Raw genomic sequence first — 26,968 nt, 5'->3', positions numbered from 1 at the left:
TCGTTTTGGTACAAAAGCTCAGGTTTTGAATCTGGTCCCACTAATGCACAAGACTGTTCTCCCTCCCTCTCCTCTCCCCTCCTCCTGTCCCATCCCAACTCACCCCATCCCCCATGCTCCCACCAACACATACCTCCTTCCCCTCCCTCTCACCCCGGTCACACAGCAAATATCCTGATGCTGCAGTTCCAAGCCATGTGTCCGCCCCAGTCTATGTGATCCAATGGTCTCTGACCAAGTCCCTTTGTTCAGAGGTTAATGCAAAACACACAATAGGAGAAAAAACAAAACAAAAGGAGCCAGACACAAGAGGGAGACACACTGCTGGGCTCCGGCTCTGCCTCCGGAGCCTTCGGCTAAGCGCCGCAGCACCTAGGCTCCTGGGGCGCCTCCTTTCACACGCCAGGCTGCAGGCCCCAAGGTTTCCAAGGTGCATAGGAGAAGGAAGAAAGGAAGTAAACTACAAGCCTGTTTCTGTTCTAGGTTCCCCCCGTCCCTTTCCCTCAACCCAATGGCTGCTGGAGGATATTCTTGACTCCGACAGGTCTTTTCCCGTCTTCCAGTGGGACCCTGCCTGGGGACCAGGTTCACTGTAAGTCGCTGGCTCCTCTCTGGAATGTGGGCGATGGGTTCGGCAGCGCGGGGAGGGAGCAGAGCACGCTGTGGGGGGCTGACAGGCTTTTGCCTCGCAGCAGGTGGGGGGCAGACGTGAGGGAAGGCGAGAGGATGGCGCCGAGGGAAGCCGGTGGAGCTGGCCTCTGTCGCTGTTGGTACTCAAGACCTGGGGCGGCTGCAGCGCGCCAGCACCGGCCTGGCGCCCAGTCACCTCTCGCAGCCCCGCTGAGCAGCGGCACGTGGCGGGGTGCCTGCTGCGCCGCTCGCTGGCTGCCTGCCCTCGTGCCCGCCGGCCAGCTCGGAGTCGCAGTCGAGCGCCTCGTAGATGGTTGGCAGCGTGGTCTGCTGGCTGAGGCGCTTGCGCAGGCCCACCAGCAGCGGCTGCGGCATGGAGGAGACGTCCACGTTGTTGCCGAGGTCAACCCAGGCCAGGCAGGGGAACTTGCTCATGTCCTTCATGGCGTCGGTCAGCTCCCTCATGGTGGCCCGCGTCAGGCGGTTGCCGTTGAGGGAGAGGTGCGTGAGCTTGGGCAGCGCCCAGAGGAAGGGCAGCAGCAGCCGCACCAGGTCGTCGTTCAGCTCCGTGAAGCTCAGGTCCACAGACGTGAGGCGGTCGCCGTTGTTCTGCAGGTAGTAGGCCATGCGGTGCACGTCCCGCATGGTCAGGGGGATCCCCGACAGGTCCATGGAGTCCTGGCTCACCTTCTTCTGCAGGCTGCTCTTCAGGCTAATGGTGGAAAGGGGCAGAGAGAGCGTGAAGGGGACCACCCGTACCCATCTGTGACCCGAGGGACAGAGCACTCTGACAGGGGAGAAGGCACGAAGAGGATGAGCCACAGTGTCCAGCAAAGGGTTAATGGCGCTGACTGGGGAAGCCAGCACAAGGTTTGCTCCGTGCTTCTGGGCAGACAGAGCAGGGCTTTCCTGTACGTGCTCAGCACTCGCACACAAACTCTGCTGGAGTGTCTTGCGCTGGCACACTCCAGAGGGTTCGCCTGCGTCTGCGGGGACAGAGGCTCCTGCACGGAAGCAGTGAACCAAGGTGAGCAGCCTCTGCAAGTGCACTGCTCCGCAGGGCGTGGGGGCTCTGTGCGCGCCACCCCCCTCGTCAGCGCCAAGGTCTGCTGCAAACAAACAGCGCTGCAGAGCTGCTGCGGAGGAGAGCAGTGCTGGGAGGACTGAGGAATGGATCTTGTGCCAGGAAAACAATCTATAGACAAACTGCACTCCAGGAGTGGCTTTACTGCATGTCCCTTTAAAAGCCTTCCCAAGCAGCACTTAGTCAGTTCGCAGCGCCAGTTGCTGCCTAGTTGGGTCTCTGTGGTCAGCAGATCAACTGGGATCTGCTGCAGCTGTGAGGAGGCGTGGGAGGCACGAGGGTGTTAAAAGAGCCCAGACAGGTGGCTCCAGCCATTTCCTCTGCTGCCTGCCTGCGAGGGGAGCGAGGAGGACGTAGGTAAGCTGTGCGGCAGGCAGAGTGGGGCTGCTGCGGGGCTGTTGGGCGTGCGAAGGGAGGGGATGTGGAGTTCTGTGACGGACTGTGGGCTGGTGAGAGTGCTGTGAGAAGTGGGGGCCGTGGGGCTGTAGGAGCTGGTGGGGACACGTGGCAGGAGTAAGCAGAAATGTGTGTTGGTGTAACACAGCAGACCCTCACCCCTCAGTGCAAGTGATCCCAGCCCTACTGTCCTTTCTGGCACACCCAGCTTCAGGGACAGGGGGGCCGCAGCAGGACCTTCACTGGTGTCATTCATCGTCTGCTCAGTGGGTCTGTCAGTGCCTCGTTGAGCTTGGGAGGAGCCGGGTGGGTTAGGAATTAACCACCAGTCTGAAGGTCCCCACTCTTCCTATCTGGCTCTCTGTAGTGTCCTGCACACCTGTGGCACAGCCAGTCCCTGAGAGCCATGGGGACATGCAATTCCCTCGGAGGAGGCTGCAGCACCGCAGGAGCTCCGTGGCAGGTGAGAACGTCCCTACCAGCCTTGGTGTTGCCAGGCCCTCCTGCAGCTGTGGAGAGGCTGTGATGCTGCCTCTCTGACTTTGCCTTGCATATGCAGTTCATGGCCTCCTGGCGATTCCAGCCCTTAATAAGCCCCTGTGGGCGTGTGAGAACACGAAAGCTGCATCAGTGCAGGCAACAACCTTTCATGGACATCTCCAACACTAGCAGACCTGCAGTTGTGCTTCCTTGTAGGAGTGTGAGGTGGAAAGACCTCGTGGCCTGCCCTGTCAGTCCCCAAACCCACAGATTCCTGCTTTAGATTCAGCAGCACTTTGTTCAGGCTGCTTCTTTGTGCCCTCCTGCTTCCCACGGGAATTCAGCATGCACAGCTGAGGCTGCACCTGCAAGCACTTCCCCTAACGAGCTCTCTTGGGAGGGAGGCAATCGGTGTGGCAGAACTTCCGTGCAGACCTCAAAGTCCAAAAGACTATTAGCTCTAAAGGTGTTAGCCAATGTTTGAACCTCACCTGCCCCAGAGCCCTCCTCAGGTGGCTCATGGAGGGGCAAGAGGAGCAGTGCTTGCCTGTCCTGCCCAGCAGCAGAGGCTGCTGTCCTGCCGAATTGCAACCAGTCCAAAGAGCCCTCGCTTGAGGGTGGTACCTCAGGGCTCACCGCTATTAGGACCTCAGAGACAGGAGCATGAAGAGTTGGTCATGTTGCTCATAGCAGCACTCAGCTGCTGCAGTAGGAGTTGTGAGCTCCTCCATGGTGCACTCTGGATGGCTCTGGGCTACCCTCCTCTTTCCTCCCAATCCAAGGAATGCTTGATCCCAGCCCAGGCTGCCTGGATCACAGGATATCAGGGGTTAGAAGGGACCCAAAGAGATCGAGTCCAATCCCCCTGCCACAGCAGGCCCAGGTCACACAGGAACACATCCAGACAGGCCTTAAAAGGCTCCAGGGAAGGAGACTCCACAACCTCTCTGGGCAGCCTGTGCCAGGGCTCTGGCACCCTAACAGTAGAGAAGTCCCCCCTTGTGTTGAGGTGGAGCCTGCTGTGCTGCAGCTTCCATCCATTGCTCCTTGTCCCGGGAGCTGTTCTTCTACTCCCCTGGGAAAAGAGAGTGGCTTTTTTGGGAGTTTGTCACTGGCACTGGTGCAGCACAACCTACCACTGCGGGTTCAGCTTGCCAGGGACTGCCTTGAAAGCGGGAAGAGTCTCAGGATTGCTTTGGCACGATGTAATTAATCCCTTTAGCTGTGCCAGCTGTTTTCTCTGTGTGTTTGGTGAGAACTCCTTTCAGGAAAAGCAAGCACCCAGTACAGGGTGCAGGTACAAATCTCTTTTGAGCAGGCACCTGACTGAATAGGGCAAACAGTGCCCTGGATATGGCCAGTGGGGGCTGCTGAAAGAGGTGCAATGGAAGTCTCCTCCAGCCCACGCTGGGTTAGAGCAAGGCTTTGCTGGGGGTATGGGGAATGCAGGGTAAGCACAGGAGCAAAGCTGCGCTACTGTGCCTCCGGCTCCTGGAGGTGGTTCTTCCCAGAGCTGTCAACCCCTGGCACATCCTGGGGAGGGAGAGTGGCATAGGAAGGCGACACAGCCGTAGGGGCAGCCGCACCCCCCAGCTCGCAGTGGGGTGGCATCCTGGCCGGAGCGGGCACCGCTGGAGGGCACGGCTGAGCCGGGGCTCGGCGCTCAGGTGCCGCTGGTCCTGCCGCCGCGGGGGCTTGCTTAGCGGGGGCGGCTCTGGCAGGCGCTCGGGGTCCCCTCTGAGCGGCGTGGCCGCGTGTGTAGACAGCTCCGGGGAGCGTCAGAAGGACAAAAGCAATCTGCGTGTCCGCCCCTGCCCGCTAAGCCTCCCCTGCCGCTGGCTCTGTGCGTGCTCTGCAGCAGTAAGTCACGGATCGTGCTCCGGCCGCAGCAGGTACCTGCCTTCTGCCGCTCTCCCCAGCAACAAGCCAATACCCCAGGGAGGCTTTAATCAAGCAGACAAATTATCTTCCCTTAATTGATTCTCCAGACTGGACTGCTCCTGGCTGGATGTGCTCAAGCGCTGCTGCCTGCCGCCCTGTGCCAGAGCGCTCCCTCCTTTGCTGGCTTGTTTTTCTCTCTTTTCCTGTGCTCTCTTGCTGCTTCCTTTTGCTCTCATTGCTGTACCTGCCAGGGTGACTCTGGGCCTCCTGTCTCAGCACTGTGAGCTCCTCCTGAGTTTAAGTTGTTCTCTTGCCTATAAAAATGCTGCTGGTAGGGCTGTGTCTGTAGAAGCCTCACCCTGCTGGACACAGGCCCTCGGCTCCCCGGTAAGTGCCAGAGCATGAGATCTGCCCCCCCAGGCATGCTGTGTGCCCCAGCAGCTCTCTTCCTCCCTGTCTTCTGCACAGCTGCAAGGGCTGCAGCTCAATGCCACCCCTGGGGCAGGGCACAGAGTAGCTGCCCGCTGCTCCCTCTCTGCTGCTGTAGAGGTAAATCCATCTGCTGGCAGCCAAGAGGCAGGGTAGGTGCTTGGGTCCCAGTTACCTGACACTCGGTGTGTGCTTTGGAGCTGAGGGCATGGCACACAGGACACCAAGCTCCCTGACTGCTGTGCAGCAGCTGAGAGAATGCCAGGTTTATTTCCAGGGAAATGGGTCATCTGTTATCCCCTGATTTCTGCACGTGAAATAGGCTTAAAGATTGCTTCAGCTGCAGGGGCTTTTCTCTTTGTGGGGAACAAAACAGCTACTTAGTAATGTGGCTCATGATGCCCATGGGACTTATGGGCAGAGGACTGCAAAGCACTGGAGGTTGGGCTCAGCCTCACGCTGCTGGGGCTGGAGGCACAGTTGCAGTTGTGGGGGTTTGCTCCTGACAAGGATCTGGACCCTGGATGGAGGAAAGCAGATTGCATTATCTGCAGGGAGCTTAGAGGGGAAACAATCCCCACACTCGCTCAGGTGCCAGAGAAAGGGCTGCAAGAGAGGAATTCTGTGAGTCTTGGAGCAAGAAGCAAGGGCCAGCAGCAGCCTGCCCACGCTGCCTATCTGCAGCTAGACACACACCAGCTGCCTGCCTCCTCTTGTGGAAGGCGTCAGTGCCCTGCTTGCAACCCAGGTCCAGCCCTCCCATGGGCTGAGAGCTCTTCTAGGTGCACCGTTGGTGATTCAAGTTGTTCCTTCCATCGTTCCCAACCCCCTGCTGGGGTCTGTCCTTTCAACCACTTATCCCTTCCCTAGATGCCAACTCTACTCTTCAGCAGGCATTAGCCAGTGGTCCCCAGGCTGGACCATGAGCCATGTGAAATCCATCCAAGATGTCTGCTCCATGCAGGGGTCTGAGGGACCTGCAGGTGTTGGAAGGTCTCCTATTTCTTGATCAGAAATGTGGGCTGGGAAAGGGATAAAACCATCTTGTGTTTCTCTCGGGTTTTGCCCAAAGTCCTTTCTCCTCTCCCCACCTAAGGCTCAGTCACTGTGCCTGATCCTGGGAGCTGATCTAATGTAAGCTAGTTCAGAGCTGTCTTGAGGTGACACAATTAGACCTGAAATTAATTGCTGGTTGTTTGTCTCCAAGACCTGTCCCAGAGGGCCTAACCCTTAGGCCTCAAAGCTCTTCCATGCAGCTGAGGACTTGCACTTTTTCTTTAGCACAGAGTCCCTTCAGCTTCTTGCTCTTCAGCTGCTGCCTTTGGTGGCTGCAGGGAAGAGGTACAGCAGCTCCTGACTGTTGCTATGGGTGGGACTTGCAGCAGCTACAGCAGTGCCTCATCCCCTTAGCTTTCTGGAGTTTGGAGGAGCTTGTTCAGCCCGGGAATGAGACCTAGAAAAGGACAGAGAAGCCTCAAATGCACTGAGCTAGACTAGCCCAGCCTAAGCTGTTCCAAAGCTGGGCCCAGCACCTCTGTGAGCTGGGGGCAGTGCACAAACACAGGAGTCCTTTAGTGACATCTCCATGCTTGCACTCAAGCTTCTTTGGTCAAGCACGAGGACATCCCTCACTGTGGAGGGAAGGAAGTGCAAATGTAGCCTTTCTCCTACCACCCTCCCTCTGCAGATGGGCTGGGACATGGATACCTATAAGCAATGTAGCCAAGGGTCTCGACTCCTGCCTCTGCTGTCATCTTCACTCTGTCCTTGAAGGTGGTTTTGTCCTCTGGCTGTTTCTCCTTGTTTAGGCCTGTCCTAGCAAAGCAGGGAATGCTGCTGCCTCCTCACTGTAAACATCAGGAACTGGTCCATGTCCTTGCCAGACCTTCAAGTGTGGAGGAGCCATGAAAGCAGAAGGTCTCTGCTGATTCCTTTTAGGTGGCATCTGCAACCCAGCCTCCCCTGTTTCAATCCTTGTCTACCTCTGTCAGTGTCCTGCTCCCTCTGCCCACCAGCCTTGGACTTCTCTTCTGCTCTGTGACAAGGCAGTGTCCAGCTGCTGGAGGACCCTTTCTGCTATCTCCCACAGCCCTTGCAGATGCACTTGCCTCTTGATGCTGCTGGGAACCCTGCTCACAGGCAGCGCCTGTGTGTCTGCACTCTAAGACAAGAGGAGGGGACAGTTTCTGCCTCTCTCCACAATTTATTCACCAGTTCTTGTCTGTCCAGCTGGCATCTCTGAGCAGCAGCTGCTGGAAAACATTGTGTGGGGCAGTTCCTGTGCTCCCATGTGAGGTGGGAGTGTTCCCAGGTGGCTTTAGTTAACTGATGGCATTCTCTAACTTGGCTTCCTACCTCTGAACCAGGAATTGTGGTGCCTACTTACCCTGTTGCATAAGGGTGACCTGAAACTGTAGTTAATATTCACCTCATGCCACATGAAGGCTAGATCTGCTCTGCCAGGGCTGTCAGCTGCTGCCCTGAGTGATGCTTTCAAGAAGGAAAAAAAGATCTGAAGCTCTTTAGAGCTGTTTCTTTGCAGCCTTCTAGACACTTCATTGCATTTTAACAGTGTAGGCAGTACCGCAGTGGCTGAGCACTGCACATCAATAACTGAGAACCAGAAGAATGAACCCAGAAGGGATAGTTCACTTCTCCACTCAGCTTTGGATTAGCCAAGGGAAACTCACTCAGATGCGCAAAGTAGAACTGCAGTGAGCCTTTGAGAGGGGAAGCTCAGATGTGTGTGGTTTGGTAGTTAACTCCAAGCACTCTGCTGCTTTTGCTCGGCCACAGCCTGCTCGTGTGTGATAAATCTGGGGGGTGTCTGTGCTAGGAGCACTCTGCTTGCAAAGATCACTTTCTGTCTGCTGCCTGCCTGGTTTGTGGTTTCAGGTCTGATCCTCTGCACAGTTACACTGAAGTAGTCAGCTCTGAGGATGATATATAAAGGTCCTTGACATGGCTTTGCCAAGACAGTCTAGTTGTAATCCACAGCTGCTTGGTGGCAGTAAGAGGCTGCAATCCAGCCCTCGGGCAGAGGCTGCCTCCACCTGGGACCTTTCTCCCTCTCCTCTCTGAATTACAGTCCAGTGTGGCTTTGCCCTCATAGTAATTCAGGGCTGGAGGTGGGGGCACTTGCACTAGGGACACGTAGCTCTGCAATGCTGAACTGAGGAAGTCTTAAGATTTCTGAAAACAAGAACTAATAACACACGAAAGTTCTGCATCTGGCAAAAGGCCCCAGAAGTGGTGCTGGCAGCCTGAAAAGCTTATGGCTGCAGAGAGGAGCATCTCTTAAGCCATTCCTCTTCACACCATAAACATCACACTAAGATGGAGTTACACAAGGCTGCAGAATGTGTTCTGCTCGTGGGAGTGACCTAAGCAACTGCAAAGTGCTCAAACTGAGCTCCTGCTAGAACAGAAGGGGCTGACAGTTGTGCAATAAGGTCATGCTGGTCTCTGCTGTACAAATCTTTTCAGCTTTCAGTTTTATGCCCCCCAGAGTAACACCCCCAAGAACTTGACTTCCCTGTTTGTTTAGGCAGCCAGCCCAGGCAGGGCCAGCTGCAAGGTGCAGGCTGTTGAGGCGAAGCTGCAGCCCTGAGGCAGGGGTTTGCAGGAAGGGACTGAACTTCTTGCTTTTGGTGTGGCAAACCTGCCTGAGTATCACCTGAGCAGCTAAAGAGTCTCTTTGGGTGACTGCAGAGCTGGGGCACTGCAGACAGCCACTGCCAAGCACCCTCAGGCATGGATGCAGGGGGGCAGAGTGCCCCTCAGCATCGCCTTCAACAGCTCCACCAAGAGAATGCAAACACAGCTGGGTCTCTCCTGCTTGCTCCAGCTGCTGCTGCCCCGGGCCCGTTGTGCTGCAGGAGGCTTTGTCCTTCTGCACAGACTGCTGCTGGCCTGGGCATTCAGCTAGTGCCAGCACACAGCCTGGTGTCTGCCAGACACAGGGCAGGGTGCCCCACTGCAGACACTCCTGCTGGGAGCTCTTAGAGGTGCGGCTGGGCAGGACAAACAGCAGCCTGCCATGTCCTGGGCACGGCGCCTTGCACCTCTGCACGCTCACAGCCCTCGCTTGGGCGCAGCAGTGTTTAAGTGCAGTGGAAGCAGGCAGCAGCTCTGGCTTCAGTGGAGAGCAGGACTGTGGTTAGGAGGCTTAGAGGGACATCTCTGTGTGCCTACAGCCGCCTTTGCTGCTTTGCTAACTTAGTCTGGCTGTGGATATTTGGCGTCTGGTTGGGCTCTGTGGCATGAAGAGCATCAGACTGCTCCTGCTCGATGGAAGTGTGATTGTCTCCGAGTAGGGCACAGGGTCCCAGCTGCCCTGGCCTTGCTGTGTACTGAAACAGGAGTGCTTGAAGTGTATCTTGGCCTTGCTGTTTTATAGGTTCGTGGGTGGCTCAGGTTTGTACCTCCTGGGTGCTTTGATTCCTGCTGAGAGCAGAGGGGGTCCTTACTACAGCTGGCTTGTTTCTGACCCACTGCTCTTTGGTGGGAAAGCAGGGACACTGTTATGTGACCTTGCTCCAGTTCTGCAGGTCCTTTCCATCTCCCATGCACCTCTCCATAGCAGCCCAAATGTAATTAAGGCCTGGCAGATGTTCTAAGTTCTGTGTATGGCTGGGTGGTTAATTATCTGCTGGACCCATCTGACAGGCTGCCAGGGAGCGGAAATCACATTGCAGGAGAGAACAAGAGGGCCCTGCATCAGCTCTGAAAGCCAGAAACCAAAGCCCAGGAGACTGCAACAGCAGCAGGAGAACTCAGCTCCTGGCTGTGGTCTCCACGCACTGATTCCTCCCTGCTGACCCAAATCCCCACCAGACTTCAAGGGATTGCTGCTACACTCCTGCCTCTGGGACCTTGAAAGGCAGGAAGGGTACAAGGGCACAGGTTCAGAGACAGGTTATAGTAAAATACTCCCTTTAGCAGATAGAGGGAAGTGGAAAACTCAGACCAGCTGAAGACAGCCTTGGCCAGACTGAGCCCTGATGTCTCCACATGCAGCAGCTCTTTCTTGCCTTCCATTTTCTTGCAGCAGCCTCAGATGCCAACTCTGTAGGCGCCCTTTGGTGCAACCTGCAACCAGTTCCTCCCTCAGCCTTAGAGGAAGCTCTGCTCTTTAATATTTAATCACAGTGATTTTGTGCCTTATGTAACACCTTTCAGCTGGGTCTGGCTGCCAGGCAGGGATGTGCTTCCATCCATCACACATTAGCTTGTTGCCCTCTCCCTGACTTTGCTCACAGGTGCTCCGTATCTGGGCAGTGCTTTGGACCTGGCCCCTCTGGGGGCCACAGCTCTTCCTCTGGCCACAAACCTGCTCCCTGTGGTGTTAGTGCTGAGTTTGCAGCAGGCAACCCTCTGCAGTCCCTGGGCTGTGCAGAGGGAGCACCTCCAGTTTGAGACTCTAGTCTGGAGTCCAACTGAGGAAGAGATTTGTTCTGCCTGATAAAAAAAAAGCCAGACCAGGAATGTGGGGGCAGAGGGTTGAGTTAAATCATGGCAGGGAGGGATTTTTCACTTGAAAAGACTGGATTTCTGCAAGAGGGAGCTTGGAAAAGAACAGAGACAGTCACCCTCTCCAGAGCTCTCCCTGCTTCCAGCACCCCTCTACCTTGGAGAGCACAGGGATGAGGTCAGACCTGCCTTCTGCGTCCCCAGTGCTGTGCAGGATCCCACAGGGGAAATGTCATCTGAGTGAGCCCAGGACAGGACTTTCTCAGCTCAGGTCCCCTGGCCTCTTTCTGTGCCACTGCAAATTGGCACTAGCAGTCCTGCCTCGGGAGGGGCTGAGGGTGAGCACTCAGACTTGGTGCCAAAGTGAGGCTGGTGGCCTGGAAGTCCTGCTGGCAGGGGTTTGCTCCTGAAGCTGCAGCAGGGATCTGCCTCCTAGAACGAAAGGTAGAATGGCAATGTCTGCTTCGCAGGGGCCTCCACGCTGCTGCCACATGCATCAAAGCCCCTGAAAGCCTCAGGAAAGCCCAAGGCTGCTTTCAAGGTGCTGCCAATTCTGCGTTTCTTTCTCTCCAGTCCTGCATTTATCCCCATGAAGCTAATGAGGCTGACAGGAGCTCTATCCTGTGACACAGATCACTGTGGCTGAAGACAAGACAGAGAAGTGGGTGTCTGGGTATGTCTCTGGTAGTGCAGAGCAGCTGTCACCTGGTACCCGAGGTGGGCTCCCTGTGTGGGGCTTTATATCACTTCTGGTCTCTTTCCTGGTCCTGACAGAGGAGTGGGAGGTCATTAAGGATGGTCAGTGCTCTGCCAGCCACCTCAGAAGAGTTCCTGCTGAGCGGGGTGGTCAGTTTGTGACCCTGCCTTGTAATGGGAGGCCTTTCCCACGGGCAGGGAAGTTGTACTGGGGTTAGACAAGGACAAGGGTCCTAGGGCCAAAGGTGCTGCAGGTCTAGCAGGAGGTCTGTCTGTGCTGTGGATTTCAGTGCACTTGGGAGAGGCTGAGGAACCGTCAGGCAACTTAAGCAGCAAATAAACCAGGTGAAGGAGAGAGGTGTTGGCACTGCCCCTCAGCTGTGGGCAGGGGCTTTCTAAGAGACCGAGGTGGCTGCCATGCAGGCTTTCAGTCCTGCCCTCACAGAAGGGCAGTACCAAGCAGGCTGGGATGGTGCCTGGCTGCAGCACAGTTTCTCCTGGCACAGCCCACTCCGTGCCCACCCACCCCGTCCCTGTCAGGCTGCTTACCACATCTGGGACTTCCTGCGGGGCATGCCATGCCGGTGCCACTTGGAATGGGGGGTCAGGTGGTAAATCAGCTGCCTGCAGATCCTGTCCGAGGACTTCCAGGGGTCGTACTCCTGAAAGCAAAGGGACAGCTCACACCACATCGCCGCAGGGAGCAAGGGGCAGGACAGAGGAAGATGAGGCAGAAACAGAGCAGTAGCGGAGGAGGGACATGCATTTAAGGAAAGAGATGAAGAGAAGAGAGGTTAAAAGTGAGGTGGTGAGGAGGCCTGAGATGCATCTGCCACATGCCAGCTCCTGCCGGGTGGAGGGGGAGCAGCAGGAGCCCTGCAGCTGTGGCACAACGTGCATGGGGGTTTGCTAGGTAAAACACAGCGAAGCTGCCAGGGAGTATGCTAATCTCTTCATTGCAAGCAGTTCGAGTGCTGCTCTGTGGGCCAACAGCTGCACTGTGGCTTTCTTAGGCTGTCACTGAATCAGCTGAATTCCCCAGGGATGCACTGCCAGCCTGTGGCTCTTCTGCTGTGCCAAGCAGAGAGAGATCCCAGCCCCAGTGCTTAGCCAAGCATCCCCTGATCCCCATCTCGGCTCTTCTAGGAAGCCCACAGGGACTGGCTAGGGCCTGTGAGTTAGGTACCTTGCTCTAGACTGGCAAGGCTGCAGCTGGCAGCCTGCTGTCCCTAGAGCAGCAAACCTCCCCAAGTGGGTGCACATGCATGGAAGCTGGCACCGTGCTCTGTTTGCTGGCTCTCAGCTGAGAATTGCCCTCCTGTTCCTTCCCATGTCCTGACTGATTTAATTCCCACTGACAGAACTGCACTCAGCCTGCTTGCCTGTAATGCAGTTACACCCACCAGATGCTCAGGCAGGTCTGCTGATGTGTGTGCTGGGCAGGCTACCGGGGCTCTCTCTGCATCTCTCTGCTGTGTGGTAAAGTGGCTTTTGAGCTGGGGAAGGGCTTCACCTTTTTGGGACACTGCAGATCTCTAGCCAGGCTCATCAGCAAGTCGTGGGAGATGGGATCCACCAGGTTGAGGAAAGTTGCATTTTTGTAGAGCACTTCATTGAGGAATGTTCCTTCCAGTCCCAGGTCCTGCAAGAGAAACAGACCCGTAGGCATCCTTGGAGCTAGGGCATGTGGTGCTTCCCAACCAGGCAGTAAACCTGATGAGCTGCCAGCTGGGCCCTCCACACAGGAAACTCTCCTATGAAGGTGAAGCAGCTGGGTCTGGCCCAGCACTCCTGTGATGGGGATGTGGATGAGCTGTAGCCTGCAGATGACCCAATCAGCCTAGGCACTGCCCACCCTATTTGCACTGGGAGAGCAGTGGAAGGGGAGAGCAATGTCATCCCCAGGCTACACAACAGTCATGGGCAGTTCTCTTCTTCCTCAGTGTGAGGCAGGGGAACAGCTGTGGTCCATGCAACTTCCTGGCCTAGCCTGAGGCTTAAGGCACCTTTGGACATGCTGGAAGAAACTTCTGCATCCTTGAGGACAAAAAAGCCTCCCCAGGGGTCAGATGGCTGATATTGCAAAAAACCCCAAGCTCCTTCTTGCTAAGAAGAAAAGCTAAGATCTGATATATGATGCAGTTATTGCAGTCAGGAGGTGCCACAGAGCTGTGAAATAAGCCTCTGGGAAAGAGCTCCCACACTCACAGGAAAATACCCTGAGGACAGAAAAATCCCCAGGAGTAGAAATGTAGGAGAGAAAAGCTCCCTAATACAGCTAGTGCTGGGCTTGATTCAGCTGACAAGGAGGGCTCAGCTGAGAGAGGAAGCAAGTCCTGTGCCCATTCTCCCTGCTGCTGCCGCCAGGAGAAATGAATAAGCAAGTGGGTGCCCCATATGTTCACACTGCTCACTGAGTGTGCTGCAGGCAGCACCCAGCCAGAGATGCACTGAGAGCTCAAAAGAAGAGGAGCTGATGAAGGAGTTAGGTGTACACACAAACATCACCAGCGGGGAGGGAGCCAGGGCTGGGAGAGGTGTGGGATCTTAAACCCAAGCAGCAGTCAGAGCCAGTCCTGTGCCCACTCTCTCCTGCTCCAGACAGGCACGGATCAGGCAGGGAACACAACAGCAGAGAGTCCCTGGATGCAGATCTGGTAGAGAGAGAGAGAGCAAATCCAAAGGCTTTACAGGCTCCTCACCGTGTGTAGACAGGTGCCAGCCGTAAGCAGCCAAGGAAACCAAGCAGTGGATCCGTCCTGAGGGACAGACAGCCACAGCTGGGTGTGGGCCAGGAGCACCCCAAGGCACCCTGCCGACGTCTTCCTCAACCATAAGGCTTCGGGGAAGCGGAGCCTCCTACGCCGAGCGTAACAGGCGCGGAGGGAGCGAGCCGCGGCGGGCGCACGGCTGGGCGTGCACCAGCGGCTGGCGGAGCAGTCATTGGGCTCCCCCCGTTGGAGATGAGTCTGTGTGCCCGTCAGAAATCCTGCCTGCAAGGGGGTTATAAATAACGTAGCTGCAAATATTCCCTTCGCATTGGCAGTCCATAAATTCTTAAATCTTCAGGGAAGTTTTCTGCTTCGTTTTAGTCGTTTCCCCTCTCTCGTTGCTTGGCACCCCTAAAGGGTGGCTGCAGACAGCAGCACGTTCTGAGCCTTGCCAGTCTAGTTGGCTTAGTGCTGTTATCTTCAAAATGACCCTGTCTTGGCACAGGGAAGTCAGCCTGTACCAGAGTTTTGCTGGTACAAGGCTGGCTTCAGCAGGGAGCTGCTCTGCCTCCTGCCCGTGAGTATTTCTAGGACTGGCTGAAAGTGCCAGGGAGCTGTCCAGGGGCTCCTGTGCAAAGCAGGTGTCCCTGTGGGCACACCTGTGCTCCACCGCTGTTCTCTGTGCTGGGGTATTGCATCTCTGCTTGTGGATCTGCCTCTGCCTGGCTTGCTTGCTTTATTGCTTTGGCAGGTGGGATGCTCTCCAGAGGCCACTTCCCATTCCTACCATTCTATGATTCCACTCTCCCAACATTCTAGAAGCAGTCTACAGCTCTTTGGAGTCTGTGGCCCGCAGGCCAAAACCCACTGGCAGATACCACTGATACCTGCAGGGCTGGACAAGGTTTGTGTCTGCTGGGAGCAGCAGGAGGCACACATGGAAGTCTGTCTTCTGCTCTTGCTCAGCATCTCTGTCTTCTCTGGGGTGTCTGCACCTTGGCCCAGATAAGATGTGGTGTTAAATGTCCTCGCTGTCTGCTGGACTAAACAAGGTGTCTCTCTTTTTACAGGTAACAAGCAGAGCCTCACCTGGGACACACTCATCTGTGACTCCTGAGCACTACTGCCAAGGTAAGCAGTCTGCGTGGGGAAGGACGTGGTGGGGACCGGGACGAGGGCCGAGGAGGGGGGGAATTGGTAAAAGAAAAAATGCTGACTACAGTACACTGAGAACTGCCACTGGACGTGTGAGGAGTTACCTGGCCCCACACTGGCTGCCACTTGTGTTTAGCTGTTGAAGGGTGTGGCAGACGTTAGTGGTGTAGCCCTGGCTCTGGAGTCTGAGGACACAGCAGGCTGGAGGCTTTGGGCTGGCGCTGGATGGGCTCTTGCCTTGCTCTGCAGGGAGGCTGCATCATGACTGCAGAACGCATGTCTCACTGCTCCCTCGTGAGCAGAGGGTCACTGCTTTGACATGGGCGGGCGTGATGGGGGCCAGAAATGACAAGGGGGTCTGGAAAGGCAGTGGGCAAAACATGAGTGTCCAAGACACAGTGGTTCTCAGCACAGCTGCGCGGAAGCCGAGCACTGAGCTGATCCTGACAGGAGCTGGCAGGCGGCCCTGAGAGGAGGGCTTAGCGAACCCTTCCACTCCAGATGGCCTCATGACTTGCATCCAAACTATGGCTGCTCACAGATGGACCTTCTGGAGACCTCCAAGGTCTGCAGAGGGTTTTGGTGCTTCAGCCTGAAGGAGAGGTGCTGAGCACTGCAGAGAATGGTGTTCCGTGGTCTGGCATACCCTACAAAAGTTAGCTCGCCGTGGTCGCTGAGCGAGTGGCTGCCTCCTCTTCCTCACAAGCTTCTTGTGACAGTGCCTTGCCAGGACTGCCTTGTTCAGCCCTCGTCTGCCATACTGCTGCACACGTGCAGGCTTTCTGCTGAGGCTTTATCTGTCTATGCATGTAACAAGGGAAGTGTTTGTGGTGCTGGAACGATCCCGGTGTGAACACTGAGGCAGTGGACAGGGAAAATGGAGATGTATTTTTTGGTCCTGTGAGCTCTCTCTGATGAGTGTGCAGCTTGCTGGTGGCCTGGAGCATTGAGCACCGCGGTTGATGTCATGTTGTAAACCCCAGGGTGTTCAGAGCAGAGACAGGGCTGTGAACGCAGCACCTCACACCTGGTGGTGTGGCTGTACGAGCTGCCCAGCCAGTCCCTGCTCCTGTGTACCCACACCCAGAGGTTTCTTGCTGCTGTGGTGAGAATCTGGGTACGTTCTCAAGATGAAGTAGGTCACTGTCTAATGAAGAACACGATCAGCTAAGAACGGGTGGTCTTTTATGTCCAAATCAGAGGGAGGATTTGTTCCCTGTGCCACAGATTGTGGAGTTGCCTGCATTTTGGGGAGCTGAGTTTGCTTGGAAAGTGATGGTAGGACTGGGCGATGGAGGAGATGGCTCCGTTCCAGCAGCAGGGCTCTGTCCTCAGCATCGGTTTGGCACCACAGTGTCTGCACAGTGGCTTTGATGTTCCTGAATGGCGGCAGACAGGAGCAGAATCCCGCTGATACACTGACCCCTTTACCTCTCAGCCTAGACTGTCCCAGAGGTCCTCTCCAAAGCCATTCTGAGTTTTCCCAAAGACAGATCTTGGTCACTCTGGCCAGGTGGGCAAAACGGGATGCGGCAGCAGTGGGATGGCAGTGGCATTTCTCCGGGGTTCATCGATCCTGAGCGCACTCAGGAGCTGGCATGGAGGGGTGTGGATGTGGAGAGATGATGTTTGGAGGCTCCTTTTCCTGCGTGCAGCACAGCCCGTCGGCCACCTGCCTCCCAGCCCCTCTCTCCCTGCCCCCAGTAGCCTCGCCAGGTCCCTCTCGCCCGGGCGGGTACACGGGGAAGTGGCAGGGAGCCAGGGCGGGTGTCGCCTCCCGCAGCCGCTCCAACCTGCGCTTCGGAGACCCGCACAAAGAGCCCGGCGCAGCCCGCACCGCTAAGGGGGGCTGCGTACCCGCACCGCCGGGGAGAGGGCTCGTAAACCTCGGGCTCCCTGCCGCACACTGACGGGTGGGGGGAACTGAGCCCCCGGCCCGTCGGCACCGCCCGCGCCTCGCACAGCTCTTTGTTGCCCGCCCTGCTCCGCCGCCCCGACCCTGCCCCGCTCCGGGGCCCCTATCCTGCCCTACCCCGGGGTCCGACCCGCCCGCAGCATTTACCTTCCGAAGCAGCCTGAGGATGTGCACGGCGTGGTCCCGCTTGTGCTCCCGGATGGTGGCCTGGATCTCCCGCAGCCACCCCACCCGCCGCACGTAGGGCGCCGGAGAGGCTTTCCGCAGCACCCCCGGCAGCTTCTGCGGGTGGAGGAGCAGAGAGGAGAGGTGGAAGTCGCCCCGGCCGCTCTCCAGCCTGCCGGTGCCAGCTTCCTCGGTGCTCTCCTCCTCCAGGCTGCTCTGCCGGCTCAGCCGGGAGCCCATGGCCGCGCTGCCGCCGCGCCGCGCTTCGGACCGGGCGGCACCGGGCTCGGGGCCGGGGGAGGTGCCAGGGGAGGAGGAGGTCCGGGCCGCCCCCCCTGGCCGGCTCCGCCCCTGCCCCCAGCCTCTGTTTCCCGGCACCCCCGGAGGAGCAACGCCCCAGGGGTATCTTATTGACTCGGATCCCTGCCCCGGCACCCTCTGCCTCTTCTGCCGGAGGCGCCTCCTCCTCCCGGGGCTGTTCTGCCGGGAGATGCTTGATGCGGAAGACAAAGAGAGAAGTGGATGCTGCTGGGACCGCTCCTTGCGTCCAGGCGGTCTAGAGAGGGTCTTTTTTCCCCTGAGCAAACTCTTGAACGCTGCAAAAGGTTGTCGTGATGAAGGGTGGCTCAGGACATGGCACCTGGCTGGGACTGCTTCTGAGGGCTGTGTTTTCTGTCAGCTGTTGGCCCCAGGGGAGGTGTTTTTATGAATCTAGAAGGTGGGAGGATTTTTGCCCACTGCCAGTCGTCTGCAGCTGATAGTACAATGCTGGCACTGTTCCTTGCTTGCTGTGGCTGGAAGTGTTTTCCCCATATGCATGCCTCCCCCTCCAGCAGAGCACAGCCAGCCCAGCACATGCTTTTACTCAGACCAAATCCCTGCCGTTCAAGAGGATGGTGAAACCCAGCTCCTGGATCCCATCTCCAGGCGCTCAGATTTTGCTGCTGGTACAACCAGTGGCTCAGCATGGCCTTTCTGGAGTTGGAGACCTGGGCTCACTTCTGTGCAGGATAATCGCCACACTGAGCCCAGGTGCCCACAACAGACCACAAGTTCTGCACCTAAGTCTGGTAGCTGTAGCTGAGGGCACACAGCCTGGGATTCCCCTTGCCTCATGAGTCCATTAGACAGGGATCATCTGATGCATGCCCAGAAGGATTTATGGCTGTTGGGTCCTCGCTCTGGGGGAACAGGGATGAACATGACTTGCCACTGTACAGTGCCAGCACGGTTCATTGCTCTTCCCAGTGCCCCTCAGTCAGGAACGGGGATGTGAGTGCTCTGCACGACTGCAGCCTCTCTTGAACACTGGGTGACCTGAGTCTGGCTTGAAGAGACAGGGACAAAGTGGGGCTGGACCCTAAAGCAGTCTGGCTCTTCTCAGAGGTTTACACAAGGTCTGACCAAATGAAAGCCACTTCCCTGCAGCTGAGCACCCGCAGGAGAAGTTGACATCGACAGGTCCTGAGGTATTACTGAGCCTGACTCAGGCTGTTCTCATTTGGAGGAAGCAGATGCTGAGTAAGGACTTCAGGCTCTGGTCAGAGAGGCTTTCAGGGAGGCTGGGTCAAGAGAAAGTCACTGATGTGGAGCGCAGTGTTGTGGCTGCAAGAGTGTCACTGGGAGCAAAGGGGAGGACAAAAGCTGCCTGCAGAGAGCCACGGGTGAAGGTGTCCGCGGATGGTTGTGCCGTGGCCCTTCCCTGCTGTCTGGCAGCTGAGCAGGCTGCCTTAGATGCGTGTCTCTGCCCGCTGTGCTGCGTGAGCGCTGCTGAAGGGAGGAGCAGCAGTGTTTGCAGCCAGAGGACCAGCCCAATGGCAGAACGGCTTTGTGCAGCTGAATTGTCTCGCACCTTATCTCCAGGAGTCAGGAGAAGGAAACATAATCTGCAGTGTACACTTGGAGACTGTGAGCATTGTTCCGAGGCAGGGCAAGCAAGCAGCTCAGGAGATGGCACTGTTACCAGGATACCTTCTCTGTGCGGGGCTCCACAGGCTCCCACCACGGATCAAAGCCTCTTAACAAACAAACAGTTGTGGGAGCAGTTCAGCTGGCTCCTGTCTGCCTGCTTTAAAAGTGGGAACACAACAGCAGTGTGGATGATGAGAGCTAGTGAGAAACACACCAGTGCTCTGCTGGGGGTTACTGAGGGAGAATGGCTGCCTGGCAGCTCTTTGTAGACCGAGAGATAATCCTGCCCCATCTGAGTGTGCTCCCAAAGGGCCCATGCCAGCCGGTGCCTGTGTTTCCACGCCTAGGATGACCAGCGAGGCTTGCCGTGTGCAGTGGGAGGAGGCAACAGTTTGCTTGGGAAGGGCAGATGCTGGCAAGGACTGCTTCTCTGGTCCTGCACAGCCCTAGGACTGAGACAGTAGATGAAGATGCAAGACCTGTGTTCCCCACCTTGCCTTTCCTCTTTGCTACAGTGGCAAGGGCATCTGAAAGGGAGAGAGATCAGCTCATGAGCTTGTTGGATAGGAGAGAGTGGGAGCTGTGGGTAATCTCACAGTGTCCACTCTCACAGTGTCCACAAGCTGTGGCTTGGAAGGAGGATTCCTTCACCCTAGTCTACAACTGTCTGAAGGAAGGTTATAGCCAAGTGGGGGTTGGTCTCTTCTCCCAGACAATCAGCAACAGAACAAGGGGACACAGTCTCAAGTTGTGCCGGGGGAGGTCTAGGCTGGATGTTAGGAGGAAGTTGTTGGCAGAGAGAGTGATTGGCATTGGAATGGGCTGCCCAGGGAGGTGGTGGAGTCCCCATCCCTGGAGGTGTTGAAGCCAAGCCTGGCTGGGGCACTTAGTGCCATGGTCTGGTTGATTGGCCAGGGCTGGGTGCTAGGTTGGGCTGGATAAGCTTGGAGCTCTCTTCCAACCTGCTTGATCCTGATTGTATTAATTCCTCTCAGAAGGAAATTAATTTGCTTTTACCATGAACATCGATAGATGTGGGGCTGGAGAGCCTTGTTCTGATGCAGGAGTCATCTTGGACCTTAGATCATCCCTAGCTAGCTCCTTGTCCCTCTAGTCAGGATGCAATGCACAGTGAGGTTTGTGGGTTTGCTCTGTTTGTCTCCTAGCACTCACTTTGCTTTTTTGACCTCTTTTGAGGTTTGGGTTGCTGTTCTCCTTGGACACCCCTGGCTTGCTCTTGCTGTTGCACGGCAGCACACAGTCCCCTGTGACTCTCTCTGCCTGTCGGTAGACTGGGGAGGGGATGGTAACTGCTCGGTCCTTACAAATTCACACTGGCAACCATAGTCGGTGGCCAAGAACTCTCATTTCTGTGTAGCCTCTCCCCTGCAGAGCCTGTGGCCTGTGTAGTGCTAGGCTGGGAGACCAGGCTCAGGTGCTGTGGCTGGGGGTTGTGGTTTCCTCCCTGCCACACCTGGAGGGTTGCTTTGTACTTGCATTGTGTGCTCTTGTCCTGTTTGAGGAGAGCTGAGCACCAGAGCTCTGACTGCAGAGACTGCCAGGCTGGGTCTCTGCAGCCCCAGCTTGTGCCCCTGCCCTTTGCTGTGCCCCTGCTGTGGCTGCAGTTGCAGCAGCCCCTGCCCGGGAGGAGCCGGCGCTGGCACGCTGAGCCAGGTGGGTCTGCCCTGAGTGCTGCTCCAGCTGGGTGCCAGTGGCAGCCCTGGCTGTGTTTGCCTTGTGTGCGGTGCAGGCAGTGTTTGTGAGTGGTGTTGCTGGGCTGGAGGTGTAATTGATTAATTTAGTGTTTAAGAAGGGAAAGAGGATTAGGGGGTTGGTGAGGTGGTGCTGCCAGACGCTCTGTTGACTGCCTCCTGCTTTCACAGCTTCAGCTTTCGTCTGCCTGCAAACCAGCTCCTCTGAGCTCCTGAGCTGTTGTTATGATTTGTGCTCGGAGCTCTGGCAGATCCCTCGATGCCAAGCCTCCTGCAGGGAAGGGAGCTGCAGCCCTGGAGGGGCACAGACAAGGAGCTAGTCCAGGCTCTGTTGCATCTAGGGGAAGATTCACTTTGCTGTTTGGCCATGGTCTGCTCAAGGGGAAGTGCATGGAGGAAGCTTCACAGCCCAAACGCTTGCCAGCTCTTGGTTGAACAGAGCAGGACAGGCGTGGAGAAGGTTCACTTGTCCCTGTCCAGCCCCCTTGGTGGTTGTGCAGAGTACAGGGAAGTGGGCGGATAAAAGCTGAACGCAGCACCTGTGGGCCGTGGCCTCGGCGAGCTCCTGCAGCATCGGTGCTGGCAGACAGGCACTGCTGGGTCTCTGCACTTGGAGAATTGGTAGCCCACCTGATACTCATTAGGGCTCAAGCCTTAAGCCTCTTGCAGCTGAGGCTCTGCTTGCAGGCCAGGAGGCCCCCTGGTGATGTCCTGGATCTGAGGCAGGCATCTGTGCAGTGCTGGGTTTCAGAAGGGATACTGCTGAGCAATTATGGGCGCTGCTCTGCTCCTATCTGGGCACAGGGATCAAGTTGTAGCAGGGCCATAAGAGCAGATGTGCTGGCCTCTCTATTGCCTTAGCCTGCGACCTCCTGGGCAAACTGAGCACTGCTGCCAAGGTCACCACTCTGCTCCAGTGACACCTGGCATGACCTGCACTTCTCAGCACAGCAGAATTCTGAGTTGTTCTGCTCCCTTGATGAATGGATTAGGTGTCAGAGGCAGATGGAGGATTTCTGTTACCTCCACTCTGGCACCCATTTCGTGTAGGTGAATTCTATCTTGATTAACTTAAGCTGGGCTGTGAGGCTGAATCTTGTGAGGTTTGGACACATCTTCTTGTGCTGAGCTGCTGCAGTGGCAGAAAGGCAGAGCAGGTAGCTGTGGGAGCACCACCAGAGATTCCTGTCACAGCTCTGAAAGCACTGGGGCCAGCCAGGCTCTGCACACAGGCTTCTCCCTTCCTGCCCTGCCCCACTCGAAGTGAGGGCTGTCTGGTTCAGCCCTGTGTGGGGGCTCAGCAGGAGGTAGTGGGAAGCCCTCACTCTTCTCACACTCTGCCCCAGGCACTTCTCTGCTCTTTCCCTCCACCTTCTCCACTTCTCCATTGTTGGCTGGCCCTGCACATCTGGCCAGATGCCTTTTCTGTCCTCCCCCCAGCGCTCTGCTTAGCCCCACGGCAAGGGGAAGGAGAGCCCCTGGGACACAAGGTCACCCCTGTAACACTTTGTGCCTTTGATCAGCCTGTGAAGGGGGCAGTGAAGTGGAACCAAGCGCAGAGCAAATGCAGTTAATGAAGCAAAGAGGGGAAGTGGCACCTACAGGGGCACGCTGTGGCCCCAGGGGGCTGCTTCGCCTTTTGGGGCTCAGCAGTAGCTGCTTGCCTGCTGATGCTCTCGGATGGCTGATGGGAGGTGCGGGGGGGGGGGGGGGGGGGCTGGGACCTCTACAGCGTTGGAGAAGATGATCTAAGGCAGGGGAAGCAGTAGGGGAAAGCCCTGCAAGGACTTTAATTGCTCTTTGCCACGGGGCTCTCACGTTTCCAGCCTTTAAGAGGAGGGCACATCTGCTCTGCTAGGCCCCCCTGGGGTCCCTTTGTGCTTGTGTCTCCTGGAAACCATTCTGAAGAGCTTCCAGAGAACCTGGCTGGGAAGCAGCCTCCACAGGTTAAGGCTGGGGCTGGAGCTACAGTGTCATAGAAGCACTAAGCCTTCTTAGGCCCATAGAGCACAGGCTGAAGACAATGCCTGGTGCTGCTGAGCTTCTCGTGGAGTGTGAAACTGCTAAGTGCACAGATTGGCTCTAAGCATCTCAGCAGCAGAGCTAAACCTCTGAGAGCAACCACAGGCCTGCAAGGGACTCTGTGGACCTCTGCTGGAGGCCAGCAGCCAGAGGGTGGAGGTCTGACCTGAGCTGGCACAGCCTGTGCCTGCTGGCAGCTGCTTGGGAGGCTCAGCAGTGGCAGGGCGAAACCAGTCCAGCCCATCAGGGTGATACATCAGCTGTCCTGCTGAGGAAGGAGGCACCACTGAGTGAGGCTTTCATCTGCCCCTAAGACCTCAGCACTTTAGAGAGGTGTGTACAGCTCCTGGCAGGGCTGGAGGAGTGACCAGCTGGGTGTAGCTCTGCTCAGCTGACTGCTTGTTCTCCACCTGGATTCAGAGGTTAAAAGACATCTCTTGGCTGCCATAATCTGAGTGCTTCAAGAGCAGGAGAGTAGGAGAAGCCTGCTTGTGACACCTCTGTAACACCGTGTGCTTTGGAGCAGCCTGCTAAGGCTTCAAGTGGGACCTGGGGCATGCTGCCTCCTCAGCATTTCCTCCTCTGCCCAGGAACCTTTCAGAGCTGGCTCCACGTGCCAGGAACTCGGCACTTGCACTCAGAGCTGCGTTCAGAAGCTGCTCTCCAAGTCTGTCAGTGAAAACCCGGTGCAGCAGGGGCTTATCTGGCTGCTCTGGATTCCTCCCCCAGCCTCTGGACATTGGCCTGGAGCTGCTCCTTGCAGCTGGCCCAAGTCTCCCTCCAGCTTGAGCCCTGGTCACCAGTGTCACCTACTCACACTGCCTTTGAAAGATAAGAGCCGCTGAGTCCTGCTGCTCTGTTTGTATCACTGATGAGTTAGGATCTTACACTGCTGGTATCTGAATTATGTTCTGTCTCTCACCTGAGAACCCCTGAGGGATTCACCCTGTGGGGTTTGAACTTGGGAGATCCCTAGAGCCACTTCAGTCTGCAGGGCAGTGCCACGAGCAGGCAGACAGGAAAGGGTGGTGCTGCCCACCTTGATCTTTGCAGGAGGCTGGGGCGCAGCCTGCCCAGTGCTGCTCCCTTTGGCACGCAGCCCTTTCCTGGGACTCTTCCCTGGCACCACTGAGCTACTCAGCACAAAAGCTCTTTCGGGCTTTGCCAGGTTCCTTTGGTTGGGCTAACGCCCACCTGTGCCCCTTCTGCCCTGTGAGCTCACTGCTCACCTCAGTGCCATGCTGCAGACACCGGCCCCGGGCGGTGCTGCCCTTGGAGCCTGGGAGGCTGTCAGAGCCTGTGATCTGCAGCAGGTGCATTGACTCTGCTGACCTTTGAGGGAAGAGGAATTTCTCACCTCAGCCTTCACCTTCCTCTACTCGTTTCCTCACCAAAGAAGTGCTTGGGCTTTTTCTGTGCTGACCGCAGCGGTTCTGTGTGGCTGAGCCCATGTCTGCCTCATCGCGTCAGGCCACACGGTTCACTTGTGAGCAATTTCATCCACACCTTAAACAAGTGGAGGAAGATGAGGCTGGGAAGGCTCCCAGGCACAGCTCCTGCCTCAACGACTGCAGGCAGCAATGCTGAAAAGGAAGTAATCCAGGGGGAAAAGTGATCTGCTTTAGAGGAGCTTACCTTGTAAAAGATGCTTGTAAGAGCAGTGACCAAACACCTCCCTGCTCTGAACCGTCAGCCCGCAGGGCAGAGGAAAGGTGCCAGGGTGCCATTCCCCAGACCTACCCTGAACCCAGAGGGACTTCTAATGGGTACCCAGCCCTTGGCATCTCTCCCTGCACTCCCTGGTGGTAGGTGCAGCCTCACAGAGAAACAGAGCAGCTGATCCCAGGGAGGATTCTCCCTCTCTTTTTGATGCAGTTTGAGCCCAGGGCTGCTCTGTGACCGAGGTGTTTGCCAGCCTGTGCTTGGTGAGGAGCAGCAGGTTGTGTCCCGGAGGCAGGACCATGTCCCACCCAGCTTTGGTGCAGCACAGCAGAGAGGGCTGGACAGGACAGGGTGGGATGCAGAGGGGATGCTGCAGAGCAGTGGCAAGTGGGGCATGCCATGGAAGGGATCCCTCCCCGCAAAGGGCTGCTGCTAGCAGCACATGCCCCGTGGAGGCTACCTCCTTCGGGCAGCTGGCAGATCCCCAGCCGCAGACGGCGGGCTGGGTACCTTTGAATTTCCTGCCATCTGTGCCACCTAGTGCCCGGCACAAGAACTGGGACTGACCCAGCCTCTCCCCTGCGGCTCTGCAGTAGAGGCTCTCCCTTCCCTGTGCCAGGCAGGGATGTGCTGGGAGGACTCCTCCGCTGCCGCCCTGCGCGCCTGGAAAGTGCCACTTAGCTGCAGGTAGGATCGCAGCGCGCAGCTGTGTGTGGGGAGAGCGACGCCGCCCGGAGGCTGGCACTGCCCGGAGGCTGCGCTGCCCGGGGCTGGCTGACCCCCGGCTGCCGGAGCCTGCAGGTCGCTAGAGGCAGACTCGAAGCTCCCGGGAGCTCTGCCGCTGCTTTCCAGGCACTGCGCTGCCGTGGCACGCTCGGGCGCTGCACACGTGTGTCAGGGACGGGGCACTGACTGCGCCAGAGCTGTGCCAGAACACTGCCCTGTGCCAGAACACTGCCCTGTGCCAGAACGGGAATTCAGCTCCCTGGAGAGATCTCAGTGTGCTCGAGTGAGCTCCCCAGCCCGTAAGCCACTTTGTGTTTCAGTGTGAGCGTAGGCTGGGGACATAACCTTTGTGTTACACCACTGCTTAGGTAAGTTCCTTGTACTCAGTTCTTGCTTTCTCACAAAGCTTCTCTAGCTGTAGCTTGATTTGCCAGCTTTGATTCCTACCTCTGCGTCTCTCCTCTCTATCCTTCTCGAACAATACTTTGCTCTTTACAGACCCAGATTCGTTTACAAGCTCTGCATAAGAGGGGAGGCATCAGGAGCTAACGAATTCCTGCTTCCTTGCTGCATTTTCCTCAGCACGGTGCATGAGATGTGTAGTGATGGTGAAAAGGGCTGAGCTCAGAGCCAGCAGCATGCACCTGTCCTTCAGCCTAGTTTGTCACAGCCAGCCATGCCACATGTCTCAGTACTGTTTCATCTGCTGCTCTTTGCCCTGTCCCACAGATGTTTGTGCCTTTTCCACGAGCTCTTTGAAGCTGCCTTTGCTAGTGCCAAGCGTTGCCTTCTGCCACTTCATTACAGGGCCACAGGTAAATGTATTGGATGTGCTGCTCCCAGCGTCCATAGGGCACCCACTCAGCTTCTTCCAGGTGAAGGGTTGGTGTCTTGCTCCTCCCTTGTAACTTTCACTGGGTTCAGCTATCTGCTCCCCACAGCTCCTTGTTAGTGACCTCAGGAAGTTACCAGGAAGATGGTTCAGGGAGAGGATGGATATATTCTTGTTCCCACAGCAGTCTGTGAGCTCTGCTGCTCTTGTCTTGGGACCTCTGCTGGGTTGTTCCCTGTGAAGAGAGCAGAGGCAGGTTTGCCTCTCCAGGATCTGTTGCACAGGCACATCTTGCTGCTCTGAAGGACACTTCCCTACCTCTTTGCTTTGTGTCTTGACACCTAAGGAAGCTTGATTGCTTAGGAAGCCTCTGGGGCCTTTTCACAGGTGGGAAGGTAAAGCTGCCCCTCAGCATCTGATAAGTGATTGGCTGCACTGACAGCTCCGAGGCTTTGGAGCTGGCATGCTCAGAGCTCTCCTGGGGCTGCTATTGATCTTGGCATGTTACTGCTTTTGAAGAGACTGATCTTTGAAACTGGGGCTCCAGGAAGTCGTTTGAGGATGTGTTTGCATCCCGCTGAGCACTGAAACGGAGGATTTCAGTATGAAGGAAACTCATCCTGGAACAGAAGCAGCGTCTGTCTGCTTTCCCTAACTAGTGCTCCGCCTTCCTGGAGGTGCTGTCCCCCACAGCACCCCTCTGCAGATGGAGGCTCCTGCTGGTGTCGAGCCCTAACCTGACCCTGTCCCAGCTGTGCTCTGGAGAGCTCTATTTCTGAGGTGCTCAGGACAGGTGTTTCACTGTGCTGCTCCTGGCTGTGAGCACACCTACAGCTGCTCGGAGAAGGTTCTCCAGCAAGCTTCTGGTTCATCACAGCTCTGTAAGCTCTTTTGCTGCTGTCTCTGTTCTTTGGGCTCATGGTCTCCCGGGCTTCACACCTTCCCCTCTGCAATTCTCTGTCGTGTCTGTTGGTGTGCCACAGTCTAGACAGGCTTCTAAGTGTTGGTGTGAGACAGCTGCCAGCAAGAGGCATTTCTGCAGCTTGTCCCCAGAGCTCCTGACAGAGGAGCCCAAAATCTCTCTTCTGC

At 56.8% G+C, this 26,968-nt stretch overlaps 2 protein-coding genes across 8 annotated transcripts in view; one reads left to right on the top strand and one right to left on the bottom strand.

Annotated features, from left to right (window-relative positions):
* Positions 1-243: 243 nt before the first annotated feature.
* Positions 244-17,385, bottom strand: LRRC75B (leucine rich repeat containing 75B). The gene is made up of 4 exons (XM_064168187.1): positions 16,997-17,385; positions 12,582-12,710; positions 11,618-11,730; positions 244-1,342 (listed from the first exon to the last, which is right to left on the bottom strand). Exons 1-4 carry the CDS (start codon positions 17,252-17,254, stop codon positions 823-825), a joined length of 1,020 nt encoding a protein of 339 aa, XP_064024257.1. The 5' UTR covers positions 17,255-17,385; the 3' UTR covers positions 244-822.
* The window catches only part of GGT1 (gamma-glutamyltransferase 1), a 50,208-nt gene continuing 23,765 nt past the window's right edge, over positions 526-26,968 (top strand). For 2 of the 7 annotated variants that reach the window (XM_064168182.1, XM_064168180.1), the window contains exons 1-3: positions 526-592; positions 2,478-2,573; positions 14,850-14,910. Coding sequence is in view for 1 of the 7 variants with exons in the window: in XM_064168179.1 (XP_064024249.1) it covers positions 24,947-25,008 (62 nt within the window). In the remaining 6 variants the exon portion in view is untranslated. Of the gene's footprint in view, positions 593-1,796; positions 2,072-2,477; positions 2,574-14,530; positions 14,684-14,849; positions 14,911-24,919; positions 25,009-25,200; positions 25,416-26,968 lie in introns of those variants that run through there. The other 5 variants (XM_064168181.1, XM_064168183.1, XM_064168184.1 and 2 more) reach the window with 5 other exon arrangements.

The sequence above is a fragment of the Pogoniulus pusillus genome, chromosome 30 (genome assembly GCF_015220805.1).
Source record: "Pogoniulus pusillus isolate bPogPus1 chromosome 30, bPogPus1.pri, whole genome shotgun sequence".
In the NCBI taxonomy this organism is placed as follows: Eukaryota; Metazoa; Chordata; class Aves; order Piciformes; family Lybiidae; genus Pogoniulus; species Pogoniulus pusillus.
The sequence above is the reverse complement of the archived record's forward strand: the minus strand, read 5'-3'. Positions and strand labels throughout refer to the sequence as shown.